Source organism: Hippichthys cyanospilos, chromosome 8, assembly GCF_059441005.1.
Source record: "Hippichthys cyanospilos isolate Australia breed blue-spotted pipefish chromosome 8, RoL_Hcya_1.0, whole genome shotgun sequence".
Classification (NCBI taxonomy): Eukaryota; Metazoa; Chordata; class Actinopteri; order Syngnathiformes; family Syngnathidae; genus Hippichthys; species Hippichthys cyanospilos.
This window is the reverse complement of record NC_142376.1, coordinates 4631967-4655144: the sequence shown is the minus strand read 5'-3', so window position 1 is coordinate 4655144 and position 23178 is coordinate 4631967. Positions and strand designations below refer to the sequence as shown.

Sequence of the window (23178 nt, the reverse complement as noted above, 5' to 3'; positions counted from 1 at the left end):
GGACACTTGCTGAGTCATAATAAATGTTATTTATTTTCACTCATTGAAATTTGATCACCGGCCAATAAACGGAGCAAAAATATTTCATCCGGGCAGTTTAAAGGCCGTAGTCATAGTTGGGTTTTCCGTCCTTGAAAGTGTTAAAGAAGGCCCTGTAGGTGTCCGCGCTGTGCCCGCTGACTTTGACCACGGGGTCCTCGGACATGCGTTTCACCCACTCCTTCAGCTCAGGCGCGTTGTCCAAGCAGCTGGGAGGTCAAAGGTCAATTTTTGTCCCCATTATCCTGGATTCCGACTCAATGCCGTTAAATTGTACTCACTCGTTCAACCCGAACGCCTCCAGCCTCTCAAACCACGGCCACATCATAAAATCGCTCATGCCCACGGAATTGCCGGTAAAGAACTCGCTGTTCTTCTTGATCAGCTCCTGGAAAATAAACGTTATGATTGATCAAATTTCCAAACGTTGCCAGGAACTTTGGAGAAATATTTAACGTGCCTCGTTTAGGATGTTGAACCTCTCTTTAACTTGAGAATGAAGTCCGGAAACATCCTGGCCTTTTTGTCTGCCCGTTGCCGCCTTGAATGTTAATGCTGGTATCTGTCCCAAAATAAGTCATGGTTAAATATTATTTTAATTTTTTTTTAACAGTAATGAATGTGGAACTATTGACTAAAACTATATATGTTATGGTTAAGTTCTACTATATTTTTATGTTTATGTTATCGTGACAGTCATGAAAATGTAAATCTTAATAAGTATGGTTAAATATTATTATAAGTCATGGTTAAGTATTTTTTTTTTAAATTTTTAACAGTAATGAATGTGGAACTATTGACTAAAACTATGTTATGGTTAAGTTCTACTATATTTTTATGTTTATGTTATCATTACAGTCATGAAAATGTAAATCTTAATAAGTATGGTTAAATATTATTATAAGTCATGGTTAAGTATTATTTTTTAAATTTTTTAACAGTAATGAATGGAACTATTGACTAAAACTAAATATGTTATGGTTAAGTACTACTATATTTTTATGTTTACGCTATCATGACAGTAATGAAAATGTAAATCTTAATAAGTATGGTTAAATATTATAAGTCATGGTTAAGTATTATTTTTTATTTTTTTTAACAGTAATGATTGTGGAACTATTGACTAAAACTATATATGTTATGGTTAAGTTCTACTATATTTTTATGTTTATGTTATCATGACAGTCAGGAAAATGTAAATCTTAATAAGTATGGTTAAATATTATTATAAGTCATGGTTAAGTATTATTTTTTAATTTTTTTTAACAGTAATGAATGTGGAACTATTGACTAAAACTAAATATGTTATGGTTAAGTGCTACTATATTTTTATGTTTACGCTATCATGACAGTAATGAAAATGTAAATCTTAAATATGGTTAAATATTATTATTATTTTTATTACACTTGTATGACAATGAAAACAATTATTTATGGTCAAATATTTTTATTTTTAAACATAACTAATGAATACATACATTTTAATCAGTGATTGTTAAATATGAATATTTTGTACTTCACGACAGTAATGAGTACATAAATTTTAAATTAGGTATGATTCATGGTTATGTATTATTTTAATTTGTACACTTTTATGACAGTAATGAATGCAAAAATAATAATTAAACCTCACTTGTAGAATTAGGATGGTGACATCTTCGGAACAAATTCATTCACTTTATAATATTATCGTGCATCGGTATGCATTAGTCAAAAGTTTAGAAACACCTTCAAATTCTTTAATACTAACTCTTGCTATAATTCCATCAATATTTCAATTCATTTGAATTCAAGTCCCGTGCTTTGCAATACCTTAGAAAATGTTTCCATCAGCATCTTATGCTGGGCTTTTCCGAAGGGAGTGTCGGGAAGCAGCTTGTTCTGCGGATACGCCTCTTCCAGGTACTCGCAGGTGATGGGAGACTCGTATATGACCTCCCCCGCCCACGTTTCCAGAGTGGGCACTTGGCCCAACGGGTTTTTCGCAAGGAACCATTCCGGCTTGTCTTTAAGGTCGATATTGATGATGTCATGCCTGATTTGATGAAAACAGCATTTTTTTTTTCTTCAATTTGGCCTTAGGTTTGAAATCATGGATATCGATTATGTGCTAAATGGCTAAATTTGTCTTTACTTGATTCCTTTGGCGTTCAGCACTAGTCGTGTCCTCTGAGCAAAGGGGCAGAACCTCATGCTGTACAATCTGATGGAGCCGGCTGGCACGGGCCCAGGTGCAGCACTCCCTGGGGGGGCAAAAAAAAAAAAAAGCAAAATTGATTGCTTCACATTTTGTATGCAACCTCATTGCATGTTACTCCCTATCAATATTAAAAGCAAGTTACATAAGTACTGTTTACAGTCAAACCTGAAATACAACAAAATGACAAATCTCTTTGGTGATGGGTCATGTTAATATGTGCAAAGTCACCATGACATGGACACACGCCCTACGCACGTTTAATAGGAAAGCAAGACACTGCCTGGTCTTATACAATGCAGTTCATCCCTGGTGTGGACTGAGGGTGATTGTTTAGCCACCTGCTTCTGTTTAAACAGGGCGATTGTCACACAGAGAACTGAGAGCCAGGCAGTTGCCCTTTACTATTGAATAGAAGAAAGGGTTCATCATACACGACAAAGTGAAGTGACCTTAATTTATCAGTGTTGCGTGTATTTACTCAAACAATGCATTTAGTTGTACAGGTCAGGAAATATTTGAATAATCATCACTTGGTTGTGTAGTATTTCACTAAATTTAGGTTGCATAATAAATGTTTTGCAAACAAAATAAATAATGGAAATTCCTGCCAAAAAAAAAAAAAAATATATATATATATATATATATATATATATATATATATATATATATATATATATATATATATATATATATATATACACACATATACATGAAAACAGGTTACCATCTAATTAAAAACAAGAAAAAAGACTTTGAAAATCAGAGTATTTAAATCTTACCTTTCGAAAGGCACTTCCCACTTGTCATTTGGAGGTTTTTTATCTTTTTGAGTCTTGTATCGATAAACACCAGACGGGGTGGGGAAAGTGTTTATATTTTGCGCCTACTTCCGGGAAGTTCATGAGCCAATGAGTGTTGAAAGAGGAGAGATGGGCGGGGTGTATGGTGCTGCACAGACCTTTGCTGGAAACGTGAGAAATCCGAGGTTGTTTTTCCCTCTTCCGCTCAAAATCTGTCATTGCTCACGCACGATAGTGCGACAAATATAATTCAATGGTTCCTTTTTCGTCAAATGGATTGATCTGGTGGTTCCTTGCACGCCTTTAATTTGTAATTGACCCCGCTCCCGATAGCCTATGGCAAAATAAACAATCGAATCCCCCTTTCATTCATTTGATTGAAGTAAGATTAAAATAATCAATCAAACTTGAATTATTAAAATGAAAATATTGTACCGTTTTAAGTGCGAGAACAAGTTAAAGGTGCATTTTGAGTTCGCTAAATGGGTGAACAAAGGTCGCGTGATAAATGACGTTTATACACCCGACCAATCAGTGAACTCGTTATACCTTGCGTCATCAGTTTGCTGCGCCTGGGTCAGCGAAAATATTTGAATTTTCAATGCGTTTATCGGACTGAAAGTTGCTACCAACGTCAATTTTTTCAATATATTGTCATAACAGGCAAAGACTTTCCTTATGCTATTTCTTAAACCTGGTTCTGACTTGAATTCAACACATAAATCAATCTTTTCTGAATCAACACGCTGTAACGTGATTAGCAGACTTATTAATTACTCGAAACATACCTACTTAAACGACTTATTTTACAATGTTTTGAAACACTTCAAAGCTCACCTTGAATCTTGAACATTCTTTACGGATTTTTTTGTAGTGATGGCGAAATGAAGCTTCTTGAAGCTTTGCAGTCAGTTGGATTGCAATTTTCAAAGCTTCACGTTGCTTCATTTGCTCTTTCACGCTATCAAGCGGTCCAGAAGCCTAAGAAGTCAACAAATCGCCATACCATTGAGCCACTTCCTGAAACACTTACATGGTCCAGCAATGCTTCATAATTGATCATATCCAGGTCTTGGACATAAGAAGCACATCTTTGTGAACATACCTCTTCTTACTTGACACTAGTCTCTGCAAATTTCATCCCATCACGAATTTTATGCATTCATTGGCCTGAAAGCTTTTTATCCAACCAAATGTGAATGCACATTGAATTAAAACATAGCTCAACAACATACAGATTGGAACAACAGGTTTTATTCAGTATTATGTGTGACTCAGCACTTGGATATAAACCAAGAAAAAGTTTTATGAACTCTACAGGCCGTAGTCAAAGTTGGGTTTGCCCTCCAAGTAGGTTTTGTAGTAGGCCTTGTAGATGTCAACGCTGTGCCCGCTGATTTTGACAACCGGGTCCTTGGACATGAGCTCGACCCATTTTTTCAGCTCGGGTGCATCGTCCAAACAGCTGGGAGGTCAAAGAGGATACAATGTCAATATTAGGTATGGGACAAGATCTTCACTTTGGAGGGATTACTCACTCGTTTAAGTCGAAGACCTCCAGCCTCTCAAACCACGGCCAGAGCATGTAATCGGTCATGTTGACAGAATCGCCACCAAAGTATTTTGTCTTCTTCTTTGCCAGGTCCTTAAGCACATATTTGATGATTGCCGCGGCCCAAAAGATAAAATTATTGCTGATCGAAGCATGAAGACAACATTATTGATAATCGAACCATAAGGAGAAATTGTAAACAAACCTCATTTAATATTTTTAACTTCTGCTTCAGCTCAGCATGATGTTCAGCAACATCCTCGCCTTTCACTCTGCCCAATGGGATCTTGTATGTTAATGGTGTTATCTGTCATAAAATTCAAATTGTAGTTTTAACACAGCGGTAAAGTGGTTTATGTGTTGAATTTCTTATCTGACCTTAGAAAATTTCTCCAGCAACATCTTATGCTGCGCTTTTCCGAACGGCGTTTCGGGAAGCAGCTTCTTCTCGGGATACACCTCGTCCAGGTACTCGCAGGTGACGGGAGACTCGTAAATCACCTCCCCGGCCGCCGTCTCCAGGGTGGGCACTTGGCCCAAAGGGTTTTTCTCCAGGAACCAATCGGGTTTGTCTCTCAGGTTGATGTTGACGACGTCGTGCCTATTGTACAAAACGGAATGAAAAAATGGTCATGTTTGGTTTTAAATCCCATTAAGGAGGTGATTTCTTACTTGATCTTTTTGGCATTCAGCACCAGTCGGGTCCTCTGAGCAAAAGGGCAGAACCTCATGCTGTACAGTCTGACGGAGCCGGCTGGCACGGGTCCGGGCGCAGCAGACCCTAAGGAAATATTCACCATGGTATGATTGCATCTTGATCCACATTTGCAATGACATATTCTTTTCTTTGTCTCATATCAAAAGCATATTTCAGTTCATATTTAAGTAGAAATATTTTTCTTAAGCCTAAAATTGCAGAACAAGTTGAAAACTGCAGGGAAACACATCCAAAACTCGAGGCTTCGAAATATCTTGTTCAGAGGTCATGAAATCGCAGCGATTGTCAGTTGCTCAAGAAATGCTGAGTCACATGCCCATGATGTGCAACTTTTAAATTACCATTAATAATTTCTTTTTTGCCACAGTGATGAATCACACTCTACATTACCTTGTTTGTTTAATACAATGAAACGATCAACAGTATGAAAATAAAGTAAATAAAACCGCAAATGCTGTGTGAGGCACTCCCTCTTCCTTAAAGTCTTTACAAATGTAGCAAAGGTCAGGGAATTTTAGTTAGCTTTATTTGCAAGTAAAAAAAAAAGTCATTGTCACTCAAAGACATTCATGATCACTTTTGCAGTCTTAATTTCCTAAAGCTGTGTACCAATACAGCAGAACCTTAATCGCATATGGAACAATTTGTTTAAATACAAAACCCATACCGAATGTCTTACCTTTGGAGACAACCTTCGCATGATCCATTCTTTTCAGTTAAACTGTTTACCGCAGAGAAGGATTGCAACACAAACGTGCTGATTTTTACGGGGGAAAAAAACTGAAGAAGAAACGATGAGAGGCAAAAAAAGCGTTTATATTTTGCGCTTACTTCCGGGAAAAGCATTAGCCAATGAGAGTTGGAAAAAGAAGTGGGCGGGGCGGCGGCTCGTATTTCTGGTTGCCTAGGATACCACGGAGCGTGTGGTAATGTTGATGACTTGAACGTAAGAATTCCACAGGCTAGTGTATTTAAAGTTAAAATAATGTCCTAGATTTGTTACAACTTAGTGCATTTGAGTATTCTCCTAAGGGCAAAATACTTGTTGGTTGATTGTTATATTCAACATTGTGTTCATTTTGTGAGGTGAGTTTTGGCTTTCTGGCTAACATTGAAAAAGCTAAATATGTTGAATGTGTCTATTCTGTTTATTTTTGAAATATGTGGAGCTTTTATTCTATGTTACTTCACTGTAATCTTCACTTTACTTTTCGCAGGAATAAAAAGTTAAACACAATGTACTGTTTCTGTTCGCGGGTGACAATCGGGAAACAAATTGTCGCGTGTTGATGACGTTTTTCCCCTCGCGCAATTAATGATGTAACTAGTTACACGTCATCGCCGCGTGTTTCGTTATTAGTGGGATGATTCGGACTATTTAATTTCCACACGTAGGTATTTACGAAATAATCTAAAACGTAACAGCAGGCACGTTACATAATCATAAAAATGTAATGTGACTCGCTCTCTAAAGAGCGTGGATGCAAATGTTTGCGTGGGCTCTTGCAATCATAGTGCCGGTAGGTTATTGTAATCCAATCGTTATATTTGAACGCATTGGACACTGTACATATTTTCACTTTGTTATCTTTGCAAAGCAAGGAACCAACTGTTCAATTTAATTGACAATAGGTTAACTCGTTATAAAGCTTTATTTTAGTGCCATCTTGTGGCAAAATCGGAGATAGCAATCACTACTAATTAATTTCCTGTAAATGGATGTTGTGAGTTATTTGTTACGAAAAGATGTGTTTCCCCCCGCAGGCCTTCTAAAAATCTTGAATGCCTGATGTGGTGAACCGTTTCACCCCACCATGGATGCTGATACAGAGTCCACAAAAACGTCACCGGAAACTGAGGTAAACCATTTTCTTACTTTTTTATCTTCTGAACTCTGTGTTGTAAATCCCCACCTGTTGCATTATAATCACAGACGCTATTCATAGTCGCTTTTTTTTTTGTACTATTTACTTAACAGGCTAGACACGAAGATGATTGGAAGTATGCCGACGCAAAGGAAAAACTGCGGGCTAGGGTGGAGGAGATTCGCAGCATCGTAAGTGGAACTAGCTCAAGTTTTTTCAGCTTCATATGACAGCGATCAATAAAATGGATCCATGTTGACAGATCCAGGAGATGATCCGCGAAAATGAGACCGTTCCCGAAATCGAACGACTGGAGCTGCGGGAGTTCAACGTGGACGACGACAGGCAGAAGATGCACGATGCAGCGTTGGAGGAGGAAGTTTCCAGGGTAACGCTGGCAACATTTTTTTTTTTCTCGCACGCAACTCTGATCCTCGTTTTGATCGCAGCTGCGAGATAAAATCGAAATGGAGATTTTAGAGCGATGTTACAAGCGTGATCTCATCAAAAGGAATTGCTGGGATTCTCTGAAAGTTAAAGACAGAGCTGTAAAGGTATGAAATGTCTTCTCAAGACAAATGACGTCACGGGACTCGCTAATATACTCTTGTCAATTTCAGGCTTTTCACACAGACCACGAGGTGACAAACTACGCCCTCAAAGATCGACCAAAAGCCGAGTTGGTTGCCCTCAGAGAAGTCGAAAACAAGAGGAGGGTGGATGTGGCCGTAAGTCCAACTTTGTCAAAATTCTCGGGTGTGGAAAGTTGTTGATCCGTTTCGCTCCGCCTTTCGGCACAAGCAGAAGGCCCAAGAAAAGGGCGAAGAAGAAGCTGATGAGTTGATGGAGGGTAGGGTAGCAAGCAGCTACTCGGCCGAGCTGGGACTGTGCCATCCTTACCTCTACGACCAGTTCAGCCTGAACACGACAGAGCAGAAGCTGAACCAGATCGTTCTGCTTCAGGTTAGAATCGCGTTACCGTATCAAATTAGGTTTGCTGTTATTGCTGCGGAGACGCCGCTCAGAATTTTCTAATTCCATATTATCAGTATTCATTCTTCACAGCGTACTATCTGTAGCCTAAAGTAAGTTCCACTTTGCGACACCAGAGGGAGCTAAAGAGCAACAAATATAAACGCGTGCTAAAACAGTGGTCCCACCGTAAAGCTATCATGCCGATGGTTCTCAAACTTTTATTTAATGACGAACCCCCTGTGATTTTTTTAGAAATTTACCTAATTAATAATACAACATAAAGTTTGGAATAATGCCGTAGTAAAGATCAGTTCTAAATAAAGGATGGTTAATGTATTTTAAATAAATTAAGTATAATTTAAAGTCAAAGTGGGTTATGAAAGGTTGGATCACACAATTCTGGTTTAGGGGACACATATTTTTAAAATTAATTTCAACATTTATTTTCTTAAAAGGTGTACATAATTAAAAAAAAATTTGAAGCGTGTTTAATGACTGTGTCTTTCTAAATACAGTTTATAATCTCACGTACCCCAGGGGTACACATACCCCCATTTGAGAACCACTGTAAATAAACCATTCAACAATTTCGATTTTTTTATTATTTTTTGAGAAAATTACCGTTCTCAAAAAGAGATCATACGTTTATTTTAAATTTGGCACATGACAAATTGGGTTGAACCTTTTTAATTTCGGGGCGACAGATTTTTTTTTTTGTTTAGTACAATGAGATGAAATAAATAGCCTACTGGACATAACATTAATTTCATGAACATCTATTTTCCTTATAAGACTTACATAATTTAATAATTATTTTGAAATGGCTTTTGCATGGACTCTACTTCTTAATGACAATATAAAATCTCGCCACCTCTGTTTGAGAAGAAAGAAAAAATCCCAATAACATGCATAACAGAAACAAAATGACCTTCTTAATTTCTTTTTGCAGGATGTGATCTACCAAATCAAGGTAGCTCTCAATACCCAGTTTGACAAAGTGTACAAGCAAAAGGGGCAGGAGATCAGCCGCGTGAAAGAGCGGAACAAGCAAGTGAAGGAGCTCCTGGACGAGCTGGAGGTGGACGAGGAGTTGTGGGTACCCGCTCTGAACGACAGGGAGGTGCCCGAGAGGGTATTCATAGTGGATAACTCTGAGGTGACCCCCGCCTTTTTTCACACACGTCATTCGATTAACCCAGAGCTTCTCAAAGAGTTTTTTTTTTTTTTTTTGCAAAGCCCCCCACAAGCATGAAAATGTTACAAGTATACCTAGAATTGTATCCTTTTTAATATTAACAGAAGAAAAATAGTCATAAAAATCTTTTTTTTTTTTTATTGCAAACGTTTACATATTTTTGCAAAGCCGCCCCAAAAAAGAGAAAACATTTTGCGCTTCCCCACTTGCTGTGGTGACTATAAATGAAATCATTGTCTTTGAAAATTCTTTGACGTATGCCTAAAATTGTATCCTTTTTAACACTAACAAAAGAATGATGCCATTTAAATCAACCTTTGGTAAATTTTAGCTTTACCTTTTTACGGGGCTTTATCCAGGTTACAACTTATTCTGAATCTGAAAAAAAATTGCTTGGAGTGCATCTACGTGCCTGAAATTAAAAAAATTCAAAGTCAATCTTTATTCAAACAGGAAACATTTTTGACCAATTGGACCATTTGATGTTGTAAAAAAATGAATCAACAATAACAAATGTAACAATATCTTATAATTGCAATTAGGTTTACGTTTTTGCTATGCATGCCGGCCCGGTCCCAGTTCATTGTGAAAAGTGGAGGTCAACTGTAAATATATTTTTGAAAGACATAATAACTAACTAAATAAAGATACATTTAATAAAGTGACTACTTTTTGGTCCCCTATATATCGCAAATAGCATTTTTCCCTAAATTACATGAAATGAAAGGCAGTTTTCTATATTCATTTTTTCATTCCTTGAAGCCTCTTTCTTCCTTACGCTGCGCCACTTCCGCATTCCAAACCACTTGAAATCGTGCCAGCTGCTGTAATCTATGCAGTATCAACACAACGCCCCGCCTCTCTGATTTCAAAATCAGTTGGAATTAAGTTGCTGGCAAAAACACCTCAGGAGTTACAGTGATTTAAAAAAATATCCTACGGGCCAGGTTAAACCTCCTTCTGGGCTGTATCCAGCCCGCGGGCCGCAAGTTTGACACCCATGTTCTAATTCCTGCACAAGTTTGACAATGACAGCACCACAGCACCACCTGGTGCCTAAAATGTGCAATTACACTACACACTCCAAACGCAAATCCCGTTTCACCCACTAATTGAGAAGGACTGGATTAACCGAACATGTCACTTTTGTTATCCTTAAAACGCAAACCAGCGGTAGACGCTCGTCTGGTACACTTTTTAGATAAAGGCCGAGAAGTACCTCACCCCAGAAGAGGAGCAGGAAGAGGAACGAAAGAGACTGGAGGAGCAAAGACGCTTGGCTGCCAAGGTAGGCTGCCAAAACAAATGGAGCCATGTTTTTCAAACTCCTGTTTGTGGTTTCGCCCAAATTCTTCTTGGCTTGGAGACCGGACCAACCTGCGAGCTTGCGCACATTTGCATGCAAACTGGCCAGGGCGATAAATTACACTTAAAGAGAAGAGGAACTTAAAAGAGACTGAGGTGGAATGATAAAGAGAAAAGTCAGGTCAAGGGCTGTTGGGCTGCTAATAAATCAGCTTATCACGGCCATCCTTAAAAGGGAAGTCGAGTCCACATTTTTCTTTACATTGTGTTCTATGGGGCGCCTGTAGTGTAAACACAACGCTCTGATTCGTATTCCGTTGGGGAATATGAATTAGCAGCAAAGTCCGTCTCGCATTTTGTCGGATTCTTCCCACTCCGAACTTCCCGGCTCCTACCTTAAAATATTTGCGCTGAATGTAAACTACAAAGATGTCTGAACGTAACTCAAAAGTGTATTCGAGTGCATTTTTCTTAGTATGGGGTCAGAAAAGTCCCACGTTCCTCTAATGCAGCACAAGGCCAATCACGACTCACATGTTTTCTGATTTTGGTCATGTGATTTTCACAAGCTTAGCCAAGATTGGCCCTTGACAGGTTGCTGAGCCCTCAGCAACTGTGATGTCATTTTCAGGTGACAGAAGAGGCAAAATGGCCGTTCCCTGAGATCGGTTAAAAAAAAAAGTGTTTTTGTTTTTATTTTTCCGATGAATCATGTTACACAATGATGTGTTTAGACTGCTGGGACTGGATCGAACATTCTATCGTTAAAAAATAAAAAGGACTTCTCCTTTAAGACAAATACAAAAAAACTTTAGCACCTTTTTTTTTTTTACTGCATTCATTCTTATGCTTACTCAAGTCATAATTTAAAAACCTACTTATATTACTCTAAAATAACATCACTCTTGCTTGAGTACAATTTTGGTTACTTACTTTTGCTTGTAGCAAATATTATCAAAGTATTCTCAAATCAAATTCCTGGCATGACCGCCGTAATTTGATTGGATGAAGTCTGAATACTCTTGAAACATTCAACAATGTAAAGTATATTCATGGTGATTAATTAAAAAAAAAAGTACAATATTCAGGCCCATGATCAATTCTTCAGAATTCTTTTACTTTCATCTCCTACTTCAGAGCGACAACGTTCGAGAACGGGCACTTGATGACATGATGGACGGCGTCCTTGAAGTGAAAAAAGACAGTCCATTAAAAGCGGTGAGTACGCTTGCACTCACCACATGAAATCTCACCCAGCGGCCCCACACAATATCCTTTAATTCAACAAAACGAGCCATAAAAAGAAAGGAGGGGAAGTGCCTATTGAATGTTCTCCACAGGAAGTACCCCAGCCCGATTTTGTTCTGGCCAAACCTAACCACCAGTGGAGCGATGAAGAGAAAAAGCAATTTAAAGAATATGAAAAGAAAGTCAAGGAGCTGGACACGGAGAAGGAAAAGTACAGAAAGGTATTCCATCGCACCTGCTTTTATTATTTGAGAAATACTCACTGATTGTTCCGTTTTGGATCACTCCGATGTGATAGTCGCTGGAAAACGAAATCAAAACCCTGCAGAAAGCCACCAGAGAGGCCACCGAACGTTTCGACGAAGGTTTGAAAAAACTGTTTGAGATGAAAATTAAATCCGACATGGCCATTTGCCAGGTGAAAAGCACACACAGACACTCACGCACAACAAATAATACGATACAAATTTGAAAACCGGATACCTAAAATTGTATTTATTAGTAACAATATTACAGCTTATTCTGAATCGGAAAAAAATCGCTTCAAGAGCATTGCATTGCATTTGACATGTTTAAAAGTCCCCACAAAAAAGGAAAACTGTATTTCACAGGAAGAACTAAAGATCAAAACTCTGAATTACTCGGTTCTTATGGAAGAGGTGATGGGGAATGAAGAAACAGAGATGCAGCAAAAGCTTGAAGACATGTCTGTGCAAAAGGTAAAAATACATTCACTCATCAGTTTCATTTTCTATTTTTTGTCCACGACCCCAGTTTTGACCCTTACTTGTGCGCTCTCCCGCTTGTATTGCAGAAAAAAATGAGTGAAGAGCTGCAGAATTTTGAAAAAGAAGTTGAAGCCTTCCAGGAGAGCTATGACAACATTGTGGCAGATGACAAAGTAAGTCTATATTTGCACCACCTAAGATAGAGAAAACCTGTTGCACCCTCCCCTCACCACCAAGTACAATTATCATCTATAAAAGTCGTATACCTAAAACTGTATCATTTTTAACATTAACAAAAGAAAAAAAGTAATATAAATCAACTTTCAATTACTGTTAACTACTTTTGTCAGGTTCAGGCAACCTGCAGCCTTTAATAAACAAAAACAGGAAGGAAGACAAGGCCTGTTTACTCGCGAGGAGAGCGGACAGAAACCTTCATCTTCTGAGCGCTTCTTCCGGTCTATTTTTAATTTCTGTCCGTCCCTCTTGTATTCATTAGGGTTGGTCCTAGTTACAGCATTTGCTGCCCTAAATGGTTAGGGGAGATTTTATGACAGCAAGGAAACGATCACTTTTTTGGTAGTGGGGAGACTTAGGTGGAAGTCTATATCAGTCCATGCAATCACTGCCATTTTCTTTCCCAGGAACACGGCAACAAACCCCGTACTGTTTCATCCTGTGATTAGGTCATCGTGCCTGTCGTGTCTGTGATTAGGTCATTAGGTCATCATGCCATGTGTTTAGGTCGTTAGGTAATCATGCCTGCGATTCATTACCATTGCAGGAGACATGACAATCCCAACAGAAATGTGAATCAGTATACCCTCTAACACTATTTACAGCATTTTTACAGGTTACAAGTTAGTCTAAAACTGAAAAAAAATAACCAAGTGCCTGAAGTAGAAAAAAAAAGATGCCAACCATTATTTTAATGCAATTAAACTTCCCATAACGACTGGTCCGGTCTATTCACACAATGTGATGATGTCACTCAAGGCTCAGGACAAAGACTTCCGGAAGGAGTTCACCAATCTTCACAAAGCCCACGTTGATCAACTCTACAAACAGTTCAAGCGAAGACCAAGGTTGGTCATGTTCATGTTTCCTTTCAAAATATCCGCAGTTGCGCTGACTCGTGTGAGTCTCATAAAAGTTGTTTTCCATTTTCTTTCTGCACAGAGGTCATAAGAAGAATGCTATGGAGGAGTTGGACTCTTACAGAAATATGCCAGAAGGTCTCAACCAGCCAGTGTGGGACAAGTTTTGTCAAATCCGCAGAACCAAAATAGACACTGAGCATAAGGTATCGCACTGAGTTTTTCAGTTTATTTGTGTAGCCCTGAATGACAGCAGTAAAGGGCTTCACAGGTGAAAAAGAAGTCATACAGAACATCATAAATACACAACAGCCCCCGAAAAAGCTCACAGAAAGGGAAGTGCATGCAGTGATAATCATAAGCGAGATCTGGAGAAGCTTAAAGATGAGCAAATATTCATGCAAGCTCTCACAAGTGTACAGAAAAAGCAGCTCACACGGTAGTTAAATTTTATGGCCAGGCCTTAACTGGCCAATTTCCACCATAATGGCCATCGTTAAAATACATGCTAGCATGCCGGTCTCGTCAAAAAAAACAGGCGGAAAAGGGATGGGATCAAATTTACTCTTTAAATCGCAGACATATTTTTACTTTTTTTTTTTTTTTTTTTTACTCTTTCAGTGCCACGGACGAGAATTCTCATCTTTTGAAATACTTGTTTTTTTTTGCCAATGATGACGATTCTCGTCAAATATGTTTTCATGCTTATTTTCAGATTTTGCGATTACATTAGATTTAAAAAAAAAAAGAGAAAAATATTATAATTTTCCCTTCAGATCAAAGCCACAGCGGCCACTCTAGCGGAGATGCAAATGAGTCTGGTCAAGAGGCGAGAAGCAGACGAGGCGGCCCAGCTGGATATGGAACATCTCGCAGAAGATCTTGAAAAGTGTGTAATGCTTCCTTTCTTCATATTATGTACGTTTTTTGTTTTTTTTTTGCCTCCCTCACCCTCCCCTTTTTTGTCTTTTGACTCCTTCAAGCCACCGTCGGAAGAAGAAGAATTTCTTGACAGACATCACTGTGCAGTTCCTGCTCAAGCAGGGCCAGGTAGAGGTGACCAACATGGATCTCATCCCAGACTACAGCGAGTCTATCCTTCTCGACAGGGGCAAGGTGGAAGAACTCAACCAGAGCATCCGGGTCAGTGGGACGCACCTAAGTCTCCTCACACAAGTTCAGCCGGTTCGTAACCTTTTGCTCTTTTCCCCAATCAGGCCCTCGGTGACCAGAAGATAGCTACCATGGTGCAGACCAAAGACTTCCGTAAGGGCATCATCCAGGTGGAGTGGGATAACACCATGAGGAGGATGCAGATCGAGGATCTTAGGAATAAAGAACGGGACATTCAGAAGCTGCGCCTTACTGAGGACCACAAAGAGGTGCTTGGATTATGACATAAATACTGTGCGTGTATGTGTGTGTGTGTGTGTGTGTATATATATATATATATATATATATATATATATATATATATATATATATATATATATATATATATATATATATATATATATATATATATATATATATATTAAAAAGTCGATGGTGGGCCTTATAATCAGGTGCGCCTTATATATGGATCAATATTGAGATTCATAGATGGGGAATGAAGTGATAAAGTAAGCTTTACCTGTTTCTTTTGTGTGTTTACAGTTGAACAAGGTTGCTCATATTGAGTTATTATGCTATTGAATATTTAGAGTAATTATTTGAGTTATTATTGTTGTTACTTTGAGTATTACTATATTGTGATTGAAAAAGTTTTAAAATATGTCATCAATTGAGGGTGCACCTTATAATCCGGTGCGCCTTATACATGGAAAAAGTTTGAAAATGTGTCATTAATTGAGGATGCGCCATATAATCTGGTGCGCCTTTTAGTGCGTAAAATACGGCATGCATATATATATATATATATATATATATATATATATATATATATATATATATATATATATAAATTATTAAACAGAAACTGTGTTGTTATCCCTTCTTCTCCCTTTGTAGTTTCACGGAGAGCCGCGGTTATATTAGTGGCCCCCGGAAGTCTCTGAAAGAGATCAACAACGCTCCTCCATTTGACGCACTGTAGACACTCAGCAAATTGTATATAAGTAAACCATTTGAAAAAGTAATTCATGTTTCCCTGGATTGTTTGGATAAATCCCTGGTTTGTGCGCGTAATAGCCATTTGTCCCAATACATTTACTCATATGATTTATTATCTTTTTATCAAGCTTGCAAAAACCCCAGGTAGTCATAAAGCGGATTTTGGCCGCCTTGGACTGGTTTACAAGCAGATAAATGACTCAGCGCAATATCTTCAAGTGAAAGGCGCTACTTCTTTACCGCCATTTAAACACGTGCAAAAGTCAATTCAGGCAGCTCGCATCAATCTTAAGTAAACGGGCGACCTAACAGGGAGATCCTCCCACACGTTAAAAGACACGGACAGGCCGCAGCGAGCAAAGATCTTTGAGAATCGGCAGGCCCCATAAAGAACCGCTGAGTCACGAGCCTCCAGCTTATTTTTAAACATGGCAATGACTTGCGCATGAGAATCCGCTCTCCAGGCCTCGATGCCCGTTTACTTTGGCAAAGCGTTCAGGTGCTTCTCCCGTGGCGAGCAGCGCCGCTTCCTGCCATTGTTCAGGCTTCTGGAGCCTTGACAATTCAAACCTTTGAATACAAAGTGTGGTCGTAATGTTTATTGCCTTGTTGTTTTTACACCGACACGGCAACGGGATGTTTAACAGTGTGTTTTCTGTATGCTTTTTTTTTTTTTTTTTTTTCCCCCAGTATCTCAAGGCAGACGACGAAAGTCGTGTGTGCAAGCATGCGGTATCTGTGAAGGAGTCTCAGACCATGCAGCTGAAGGTAACATAAGGCCCACTAACAAGAAAACTACTGAGGACTTTGGAGAAAAAGTTTTCGGTTGCTTTGCATCACAGCTAACTTACTTGCTGAGTGCAAACCAATGAAAAAAATGAAGCCTAAGAACCAAGCACATTATTTACTTATATGCAAATTGTCGTCAAATAGCAGTCAAAATGTCATTTTCGGTCATTTCAAACCAAATTTATTCCAATTTTGAGTCTCAATTGACAGCTAGCACGATATATATTAGGAATCAGGTGAGAAACACAACGCCATTTCACACTGGTAAATAATACATTCGGGTGAGAAAAGTACTTTGTCATGCGATCATGTGGGAATATATATATATATATATATATATATATATATATATATATATATATATATATATATATATATATATATATATATATATATATATATAACTTAAGGAATACATAATAATGTGTAATAATTAATGACACCAGTGTTACTTGTATACAACTGCTGGAAATGGTTTGAGCTAAAATAATCATAAAATTTCGGTGATTAATCAGTCTCGCCTTAATAATATATTCGATGCAAAATAACGACCAATCACGGCTTAGCTAGCCAATGTCACTGACCGGACAAAAACAAAAAATAGAATAAGCCGTGTCATTTTAAGTTTACAGCGGGTGGCAAAATGGCCGCCCATTGAGATTGATAAAATAGCTTAATTTTTCTTCATATTCATTTTTCATAAACACAATTTTAATCAGTACATTTTGTTTACCTTCTTGGGAGTGCATAGAACTTTTTTTTCACTTCCCCTTTTAGCATTTTAAGTTATAAGTTGTAACAAGGGCTAAGTTAAAAAAATAGGAATCAGTTCATTAATCAAATCGATTTTTATTTTCATAGCCCAGTGACTTCATGTGACTTCTCACGTCACTACGTGAGAGCAGCGAATAAAAACAACATGGCGTTAACACTGAAATCAGTGCCAACAAGCTTGAAGGCAGATGTCTGGAAATTTTTGGGGCGTTTTAAGAAACACAAAGGCAGCAGTGAATTGAAACTGTGAGTCACAGGAATGTGAATATCATGAGTCTACAATGTGTTTTTGTTTTGATCCTTTTTTTTTTTTTACACCTCTTGCCCTTGATTTCATTTTTTTATTGTTTTAATCAGGTTATGTTCGATACAACACGATGAGTTCAGTTCTTCATGTAAATTTTTTTTTTTTGGAATGTGCTATGTTAGAGCAGTGGTTCTCAAATGGGGGTACCTGAAGGAAATCTAGGGAGTACCCGAGATTTTACATAAAACAAACATGGGAAAGTGCTTTAAAATTAATTTACGGAATTCATTAAATGTTTCAGGAAAATATAAGTTCATAAAACATATTTTACGTTCAGTCGGTTGTTCAATTTTGTTATTTTAAAAAGCCAGATTCTCCCAAATACTAGAATGGTTGGATCCAACTTGGCGCGTGCCACCTCTCGTTACCTGTCATGGTAATGATTTATTTTTGTGAACACATTTCTGCTATGATCCCAAAGGTAGACACATTAAGTTGAATATTTTCCTGCGGACAAATATGTATTTATGATTCTTTTTAAGAGGTCTGACACTTTATGTTGAGTATTTTTTGTGATTTAATATTTATTAATAATTAATTTAATGACTTGTGACATGACAGATCTCTACTGTAATCCCAAAAGAGGACGATTTATGTTTAATATTTTTCTGTGGACAAATATGTATTTATGATTATTTCTTTTTGAGAAGATGTCTGACACTTTATGTTGCATATTTTTTGTGATTTAGTATTTATTAATAATTAATTTAATGACTAGTTTTTGTGAACAGATCTCGACTGTAATCCCAAAAGAGGATGGTTTATGTTTAATATTTTTCTGTAGACAAGTATTTATTTATAATCAGTTATTTTTGAGAGCGGTTCTGATACTTTGTTGATTATTTTTTGTCATAATGGAATAATGCTTTATTTTTGTGAATAGATCTCAACTAAGATCGCGTAAGAGGACACTTTGTTTAATATTTATATGCGGACAAATAATAATTTGTAATTTTGAGGTCTGACATTTTATGTTGATTATTTTTTGGTGGACAATCATTTATTGATATTTTTTTTATAACAGATCTCTTCTGTGAGCATATACTTTATGATAATTATTTTTTTGTGGATCAATACAAATGAAGTTAGCAAGGTTCTACAGTTTAATAAATCAGACACCGATTGCATATTTTAAGTCTTTTTTTTTTTTTTTTTTTACCCCAAAAGGCTTTGCCATGGTTAAAGGGTATTTGGTTGAAAACTTGGGACATTTTGGTCAGCTTACAGCAGTGGTGTCCAACCTATGGCGTGAGGGCCGTTTGCGGCACACCATCTATATATCAGTGGCCCGCATCACGTACTAAAAATGTCATTTGACACGACCCGCAAAGCTATTATAAACAAAACAAATAAAAGAAGACATAAATCAACTTTCAACAGGTTAGCCTATAACTAAAAAAAAAAGAAGTCAATACTGTTACGCTTTTCCACTCCTTCATTTCCCAGAATCATCAAAAAGACGTGAAGTACCGCAAACAAAAAATCCGAAGCCTCCAAGCTCAGGCGGCCATGAAGGAACTGAAAAACGCCACTTTGGACAAGCAGGTCCAGGAGATGCAGATAACCGTGTCGCAAATGAGACACATCTGCGACGCCTCAGGTAACGAAAATTCGCTTTTTTCGCCGTTTTCAGACTTTTTTCCTCAAGCGTTTTCTGTGATTCGATAGCGACGGAGGCCAACGAGGCCATGCACACGGAGCAGCTCTACCAGGAGGTCCTGCTGGTGCATCGGCTGAAGGACACGGCCAGGTTCCAGATGGAGAAGCTGGCCTTCCTCAGCGCCGAGGTGCGCCATTTGAGGATGAGGAACGTGCCGTCCATGCTGCAGACCAAATATGACTGAGCCTCACACGGTCAAACAGGTTTTATTTTACACTTATCTTAAATAGACAAAAAACACAAATTAAGCTGGAAAGGACAATAACATAGCAGCAACAAATAAAGATCTCCATATTTCAGAACATTTTCCTCTAGTATTATTTGGAATTGGACTGTACGGTGGAAACCCAACACTCAGTTTAGCAAGCATCAAAACACGCTAAATATATTTGTCCTTTTTTTGAAAATAACTTTAATAAACTTTTTTCAGCCCTATTACTAACTTATGTATTACAGTATTGGGATGAAAATAATTATTTCCTCAAAGGGTATAATAGAAATATATTTTTTTTTGTGTTGTACTTTAGTTAAGAGATTCCTTTTTTTTTTTTCTTTCTAATGAACTCATTCACTGCCATTGACGACTATAGACGTTCACAGTAGTTTTTTTTTACCGGGCGGGCAGTGAATGAGTTCAGGAAGCAAAGTCATCCTCCGTGCGGTCGAAATTCAAGAGTTTCTCATCCAGACCGAAAAGGTCGATGAGCTCAGACAGGCTGGCCTTGCGTCCATCGACGGGGACGTCCGACTGGAGCTCGTACAAGGCGTCCTGAGCGCAACGCCGCCACTTGTCGATCAAGATTTGCAGCTGGGCCAAGTCGTTCTAAAGAAGAAGATAAAAAAAAGTGAACATTTGATCACAGCATCTTCTCAGCATGTCACGTGACCCACCTTACTCCTGTACATCTTCACCATCCTCAATCGCCGTAACGTCTCCGTCTTGTCCTTCACCTCCCTGCTGAGCCGCTCCCGATGTTGCGCAACATTTTTGGGGTGAGAGTGCGCCGGTCCAGGAATCCCGGAAACCTTTTCACTCCCAGGTCTGGCTTCCTGTCCGTTGGCGTCAGCGGGCTGGCTGATAAGTGCAAGATTTTTATGATCCTCATCATCCGTCGTCCGGGAATGTGCGGGAGCTCCTTGGCCGTCATCTTCGTCCACGCAGAGGCGCTTGGCCACGGAGAAGGGCGCGGTGAAGGAGCGCCGCGTTCGCTTCAGACGCTCCTTCAGGGTGGAGCTCGACTTCTGGTGAGGCTGTGGAAACCACATGGATTTACATTTATCACACATTTAATTTAGCTCCAATACAAGAACGGTATCCAACACATTTCCTGCTCCTGCAATGGAGCATCTTTGTACAAAGCGAGCATCAATTACTCCATTGGAAATTAAAGTCCTTTTATCCCTGTAGAATGAAGAAGCTGACTTTAGAAGAAAATCCTTACAATTAACACGAGCAAAGATTTGAACTGTAGCACTGCTGTTGGTGTCAGCTAGAGGCTGTGATGAAGCGGACAATGACACAAGTGATGGTTTTCATCACGAAGAAGTGAATATTGAAAGGTAAACTACAATCATTGCAGATTCATGTTATCAAATGACCTTGATCCTAACCCTGATATATATATATATATATATATATATATATATATATATATATATATATATATATATATATATATATATATATATATATATATATATATATATATATATATTAGTTAGAAAAAATGTGTTATATGTACAATATATAAAAGAATCATTTACCGTCTCAATAAATCCACACGGACTCGAGGGTGAAATTTCGACCGACTTAAACGAGACATTCTTCGGCGTGACCTCCATAAAGCAAAAACGAGTATTCGCTAGCAGTCGCTCCTAGAAGCGTTGAAGACGCAACGTCTAAAAATTGAAAATACAACGAAAAAAGAGCTATTTTCTGAAGGAACTAAACCCGTGGAATTAGTTTACTTCATTTCCGTGTTTTGGAGTTTTAGAAGCCCTCCAAAGCTTGTGATTGGTGGAAGGCTTATGACGCTTGTTTAAAGGGTGTTATGGGAGTTGTAGTTATTTGTATTTCACACGAAAAAGCCACGAAAACCTTGTTAATAAAAACCGAAATAAGCCTCAAGGAAGCTTTCCCCGATTTAAAAAGCGTCTGTGAGAGACTCCTATCTATGATATTACGTTCAATTGCAGTTTGAGTAAAATGAAAATGATTTATACATTACAGCCTCGTGTTAAACTATTTCTATGGTTTCTATGGTTTCTATGGATTAGTCATGTAGTGATTCAAAACCTCCCAGTAATTCTCAAGAGTTGTTTCACCAGTCTCCTACATTTTGTTCTCTAATATCATCCTGCCCGGACACACTTGTGCAATTTCACAAATTCCATGATTAAGTATTCTCACGACTGGGTCAACATTTCAACTTGTACTTTCAGGCATTGCCTGGACGTTTTTTTTCTGCCAAAGTGAGGAGGCCAAGGTGCCTATCAAGAATCTCGAATCCATGTGAGATGTGAGGCTGCCAGCTTTTCATGCAACACAGGTGTGTGTCTGTGTACGTGTGTGTGTGTGTCATGAGCACCCATAAATTTCTACCAAGTCTGCACGGGCATCCAGAGCTGCAATTTTTCCAGTCTTTTGTACGTTAAGGTTAAGCCATTTGTCAATTTTACGCAGTTTTCAATCTTCCCTCATGTGATTGAGCGTGACGCTTAGATTTAGTTAAGATCCAAGACACAGAGAAGCCCTTGTTTTCATCACTTTGATTTTTTTTTCCCGCAAAGTCTGAAGCAAGCAGCGCTAGAAAAACAACAACAAAATAGACTCCAATGTTATATGACAACACCGGTGTTGCTTTCAATGCGTGGCAGAAATACGACATCGCAGTGCGTACGTGCGAAAATAAGCCACAGTTATGAGTGATGGGATGGCTTCTAATTATAAATGGTGGCGATGAGTGAGTGATGCTGTTTGTTTTTGTGGGGTAGCAGTAGCAGCGCCATGTGCCATGTTCAGTTGCCCGTTCGGACGGGTTGCTGGAGACCTTCCCGTTCCTCATTAAGATAATGAAGACTCTTGTTATTGTCGTGCATAAAGTGGAGCAGCGAGCGCTCGGCCAACTTCGCTTGCTTGAACTTTAAAATGGATCTCCTCAAAATGCAAAATTACACTTGAAATTAATAGATTTGATTTTTTTTCTTTTTTTGGTCAGGCAACTTTTTTCTCATGATTTGAGCCCTTCAGCTAATAGTCCACTGCGGCTAATGTGCAGGGTTTTTTTTTTTTTTGCTGGCCACCAGGAGGCACTCCACCAGTAAAACATGTGTGTATCTGTCAATTTGTGGAACAACTGAAATAGAGCTGAAAATATGTGGCTGTTTTCATAAGGTTTTAAAAATATAATCTCATTTAATGCCAGAGACGTATTTTCACGTTTTTTTTAAAGAGTCCTGACATTAAATCCCAGATACTTAAGCATTAGATCGATACTTAAGTACATTAAGTACATTAAATCCAGATACTTAAGTATTAAATCGATACTTAAGTATGTATGTATGGATTGTTTGAATAATGCTACCAGTATTATTAAGAATTACATTTCTACAAATTATACTTTTTTGCCTTATTTAAAAAAAAAAAAAAAAAAAAAAAAATATATATATATATATATATATATATATATATATATATATATATATATATATATATATATATATATATATATATATATACTCTAAATAGAAATACAAGTGGTATAATCTCAAAATCTTTCAAATGTTGAGGGTGCTTGGCTCTAATTCAAAGTGC

General features: G+C 38.0%; 4 protein-coding genes across 6 annotated transcripts; 1 reads left to right on the top strand and 3 right to left on the bottom strand.

Annotated features, from left to right (window-relative positions):
• Positions 1–10: 10 nt before the first annotated feature.
• Positions 11–3528, bottom strand: LOC148419898 (glutathione S-transferase omega-1-like). The gene is made up of 6 exons (XM_088421141.1): positions 3019–3528; positions 2174–2282; positions 1852–2074; positions 500–601; positions 321–427; positions 11–248 (listed from the first exon to the last, which is right to left on the bottom strand). Exons 1-6 carry the CDS (start codon positions 3044–3046, stop codon positions 98–100), a joined length of 720 nt encoding a protein of 239 aa, XP_088277267.1. The 5' UTR covers positions 3047–3528; the 3' UTR covers positions 11–97.
• Positions 3200–19761, top strand: cfap43 (cilia and flagella associated protein 43). 3 transcript variants are annotated; one of them, XM_088421138.1, is made up of 22 exons: positions 3200–3224; positions 7074–7168; positions 7288–7365; positions 7437–7562; positions 7624–7728; positions 7795–7902; positions 7979–8137; positions 9099–9305; positions 10546–10632; positions 11787–11867; positions 11990–12118; positions 12196–12315; positions 12509–12616; positions 12712–12798; positions 13622–13710; positions 13805–13928; positions 14499–14611; positions 14706–14865; positions 14940–15104; positions 16525–16602; positions 19151–19304; positions 19373–19761. In XM_088421138.1, exons 2-22 carry the CDS (start codon positions 7124–7126, stop codon positions 19546–19548), a joined length of 2499 nt encoding a protein of 832 aa, XP_088277264.1. In that variant the 5' UTR covers positions 3200–3224; positions 7074–7123; the 3' UTR covers positions 19549–19761. The 3 variants fall into 3 exon arrangements, with proteins under 3 accessions (XP_088277264.1, XP_088277261.1, XP_088277262.1); XM_088421135.1 differs by lacking the exon at positions 3200–3224 and adding an exon at positions 4156–5392; XM_088421136.1 differs by lacking the exon at positions 3200–3224 and adding an exon at positions 6233–6395.
• LOC148419897 (glutathione S-transferase omega-1-like) lies at positions 4272–6140 on the bottom strand. The gene is made up of 6 exons (XM_088421140.1): positions 5989–6140; positions 5264–5372; positions 4970–5192; positions 4797–4898; positions 4578–4684; positions 4272–4504 (listed from the first exon to the last, which is right to left on the bottom strand). The coding sequence occupies exons 1-6, from the start codon at positions 6014–6016 to the stop codon at positions 4354–4356; spliced, it is 720 nt and encodes a 239-aa protein (XP_088277266.1). The 5' UTR covers positions 6017–6140; the 3' UTR covers positions 4272–4353.
• On the bottom strand, positions 19579–21346 carry sfr1 (SWI5-dependent homologous recombination repair protein 1). The gene is made up of 3 exons (XM_088421142.1): positions 21129–21346; positions 20256–20615; positions 19579–20187 (listed from the first exon to the last, which is right to left on the bottom strand). Exons 1-3 carry the CDS (start codon positions 21204–21206, stop codon positions 19999–20001), a joined length of 627 nt encoding a protein of 208 aa, XP_088277268.1. The 5' UTR covers positions 21207–21346; the 3' UTR covers positions 19579–19998.
• Between the last annotated feature and the right edge of the window lie 1832 nt (positions 21347–23178).

What these genes read in the sequence shown, in the direction of transcription:
- LOC148419898 (XM_088421141.1), bottom strand. Translation starts at nt 3,046, where the DNA reads ATGACAAGTGGGAAGTGCCTTTCGAAAG. An exon ending in CTGAACGCCAAAGGAATCAA is followed by an intron (nt 2,075 to 2,173) that starts GTAAAGACAAAT and finishes TCATCAAATCAG; the next exon opens with GCATGACATCATCAATATCG. An exon ending in GAGGCGTTCGGGTTGAACGA is followed by an intron (nt 249 to 320) that starts GTGAGTACAATT and finishes TTGACCTCCCAG; the next exon opens with CTGCTTGGACAACGCGCCTG.
- LOC148419897 (XM_088421140.1), bottom strand. Translation starts at nt 6,016, where the DNA reads ATGGATCATGCGAAGGTTGTCTCCAAAG. An exon ending in TGCTGGAGAAATTTTCTAAG is followed by an intron (nt 4,899 to 4,969) that starts GTCAGATAAGAA and finishes ATTTTATGACAG; the next exon opens with ATAACACCATTAACATACAA. An exon ending in GAGGTCTTCGACTTAAACGA is followed by an intron (nt 4,505 to 4,577) that starts GTGAGTAATCCC and finishes TTGACCTCCCAG; the next exon opens with CTGTTTGGACGATGCACCCG.
- cfap43 (XM_088421138.1), top strand. Translation starts at nt 7,124, where the DNA reads ATGGATGCTGATACAGAGTCCACAAAAACGTCACCGGAAACTGAG. An exon ending in CTCGCAGAAGATCTTGAAAA is followed by an intron (nt 14,612 to 14,705) that starts GTGTGTAATGCT and finishes GACTCCTTCAAG; the next exon opens with CCACCGTCGGAAGAAGAAGA. An exon ending in AACTCAACCAGAGCATCCGG is followed by an intron (nt 14,866 to 14,939) that starts GTCAGTGGGACG and finishes TTCCCCAATCAG; the next exon opens with GCCCTCGGTGACCAGAAGAT.
- sfr1 (XM_088421142.1), bottom strand. Translation starts at nt 21,206, where the DNA reads ATGGAGGTCACGCCGAAGAATGTCTCGTTTAAGTCGGTCGAAATTTCA. An exon ending in CGTGTGGATTTATTGAGACG is followed by an intron (nt 20,616 to 21,128) that starts GTAAATGATTCT and finishes TGGTTTCCACAG; the next exon opens with CCTCACCAGAAGTCGAGCTC. An exon ending in TGAAGATGTACAGGAGTAAG is followed by an intron (nt 20,188 to 20,255) that starts GTGGGTCACGTG and finishes CTTCTTCTTTAG; the next exon opens with AACGACTTGGCCCAGCTGCA.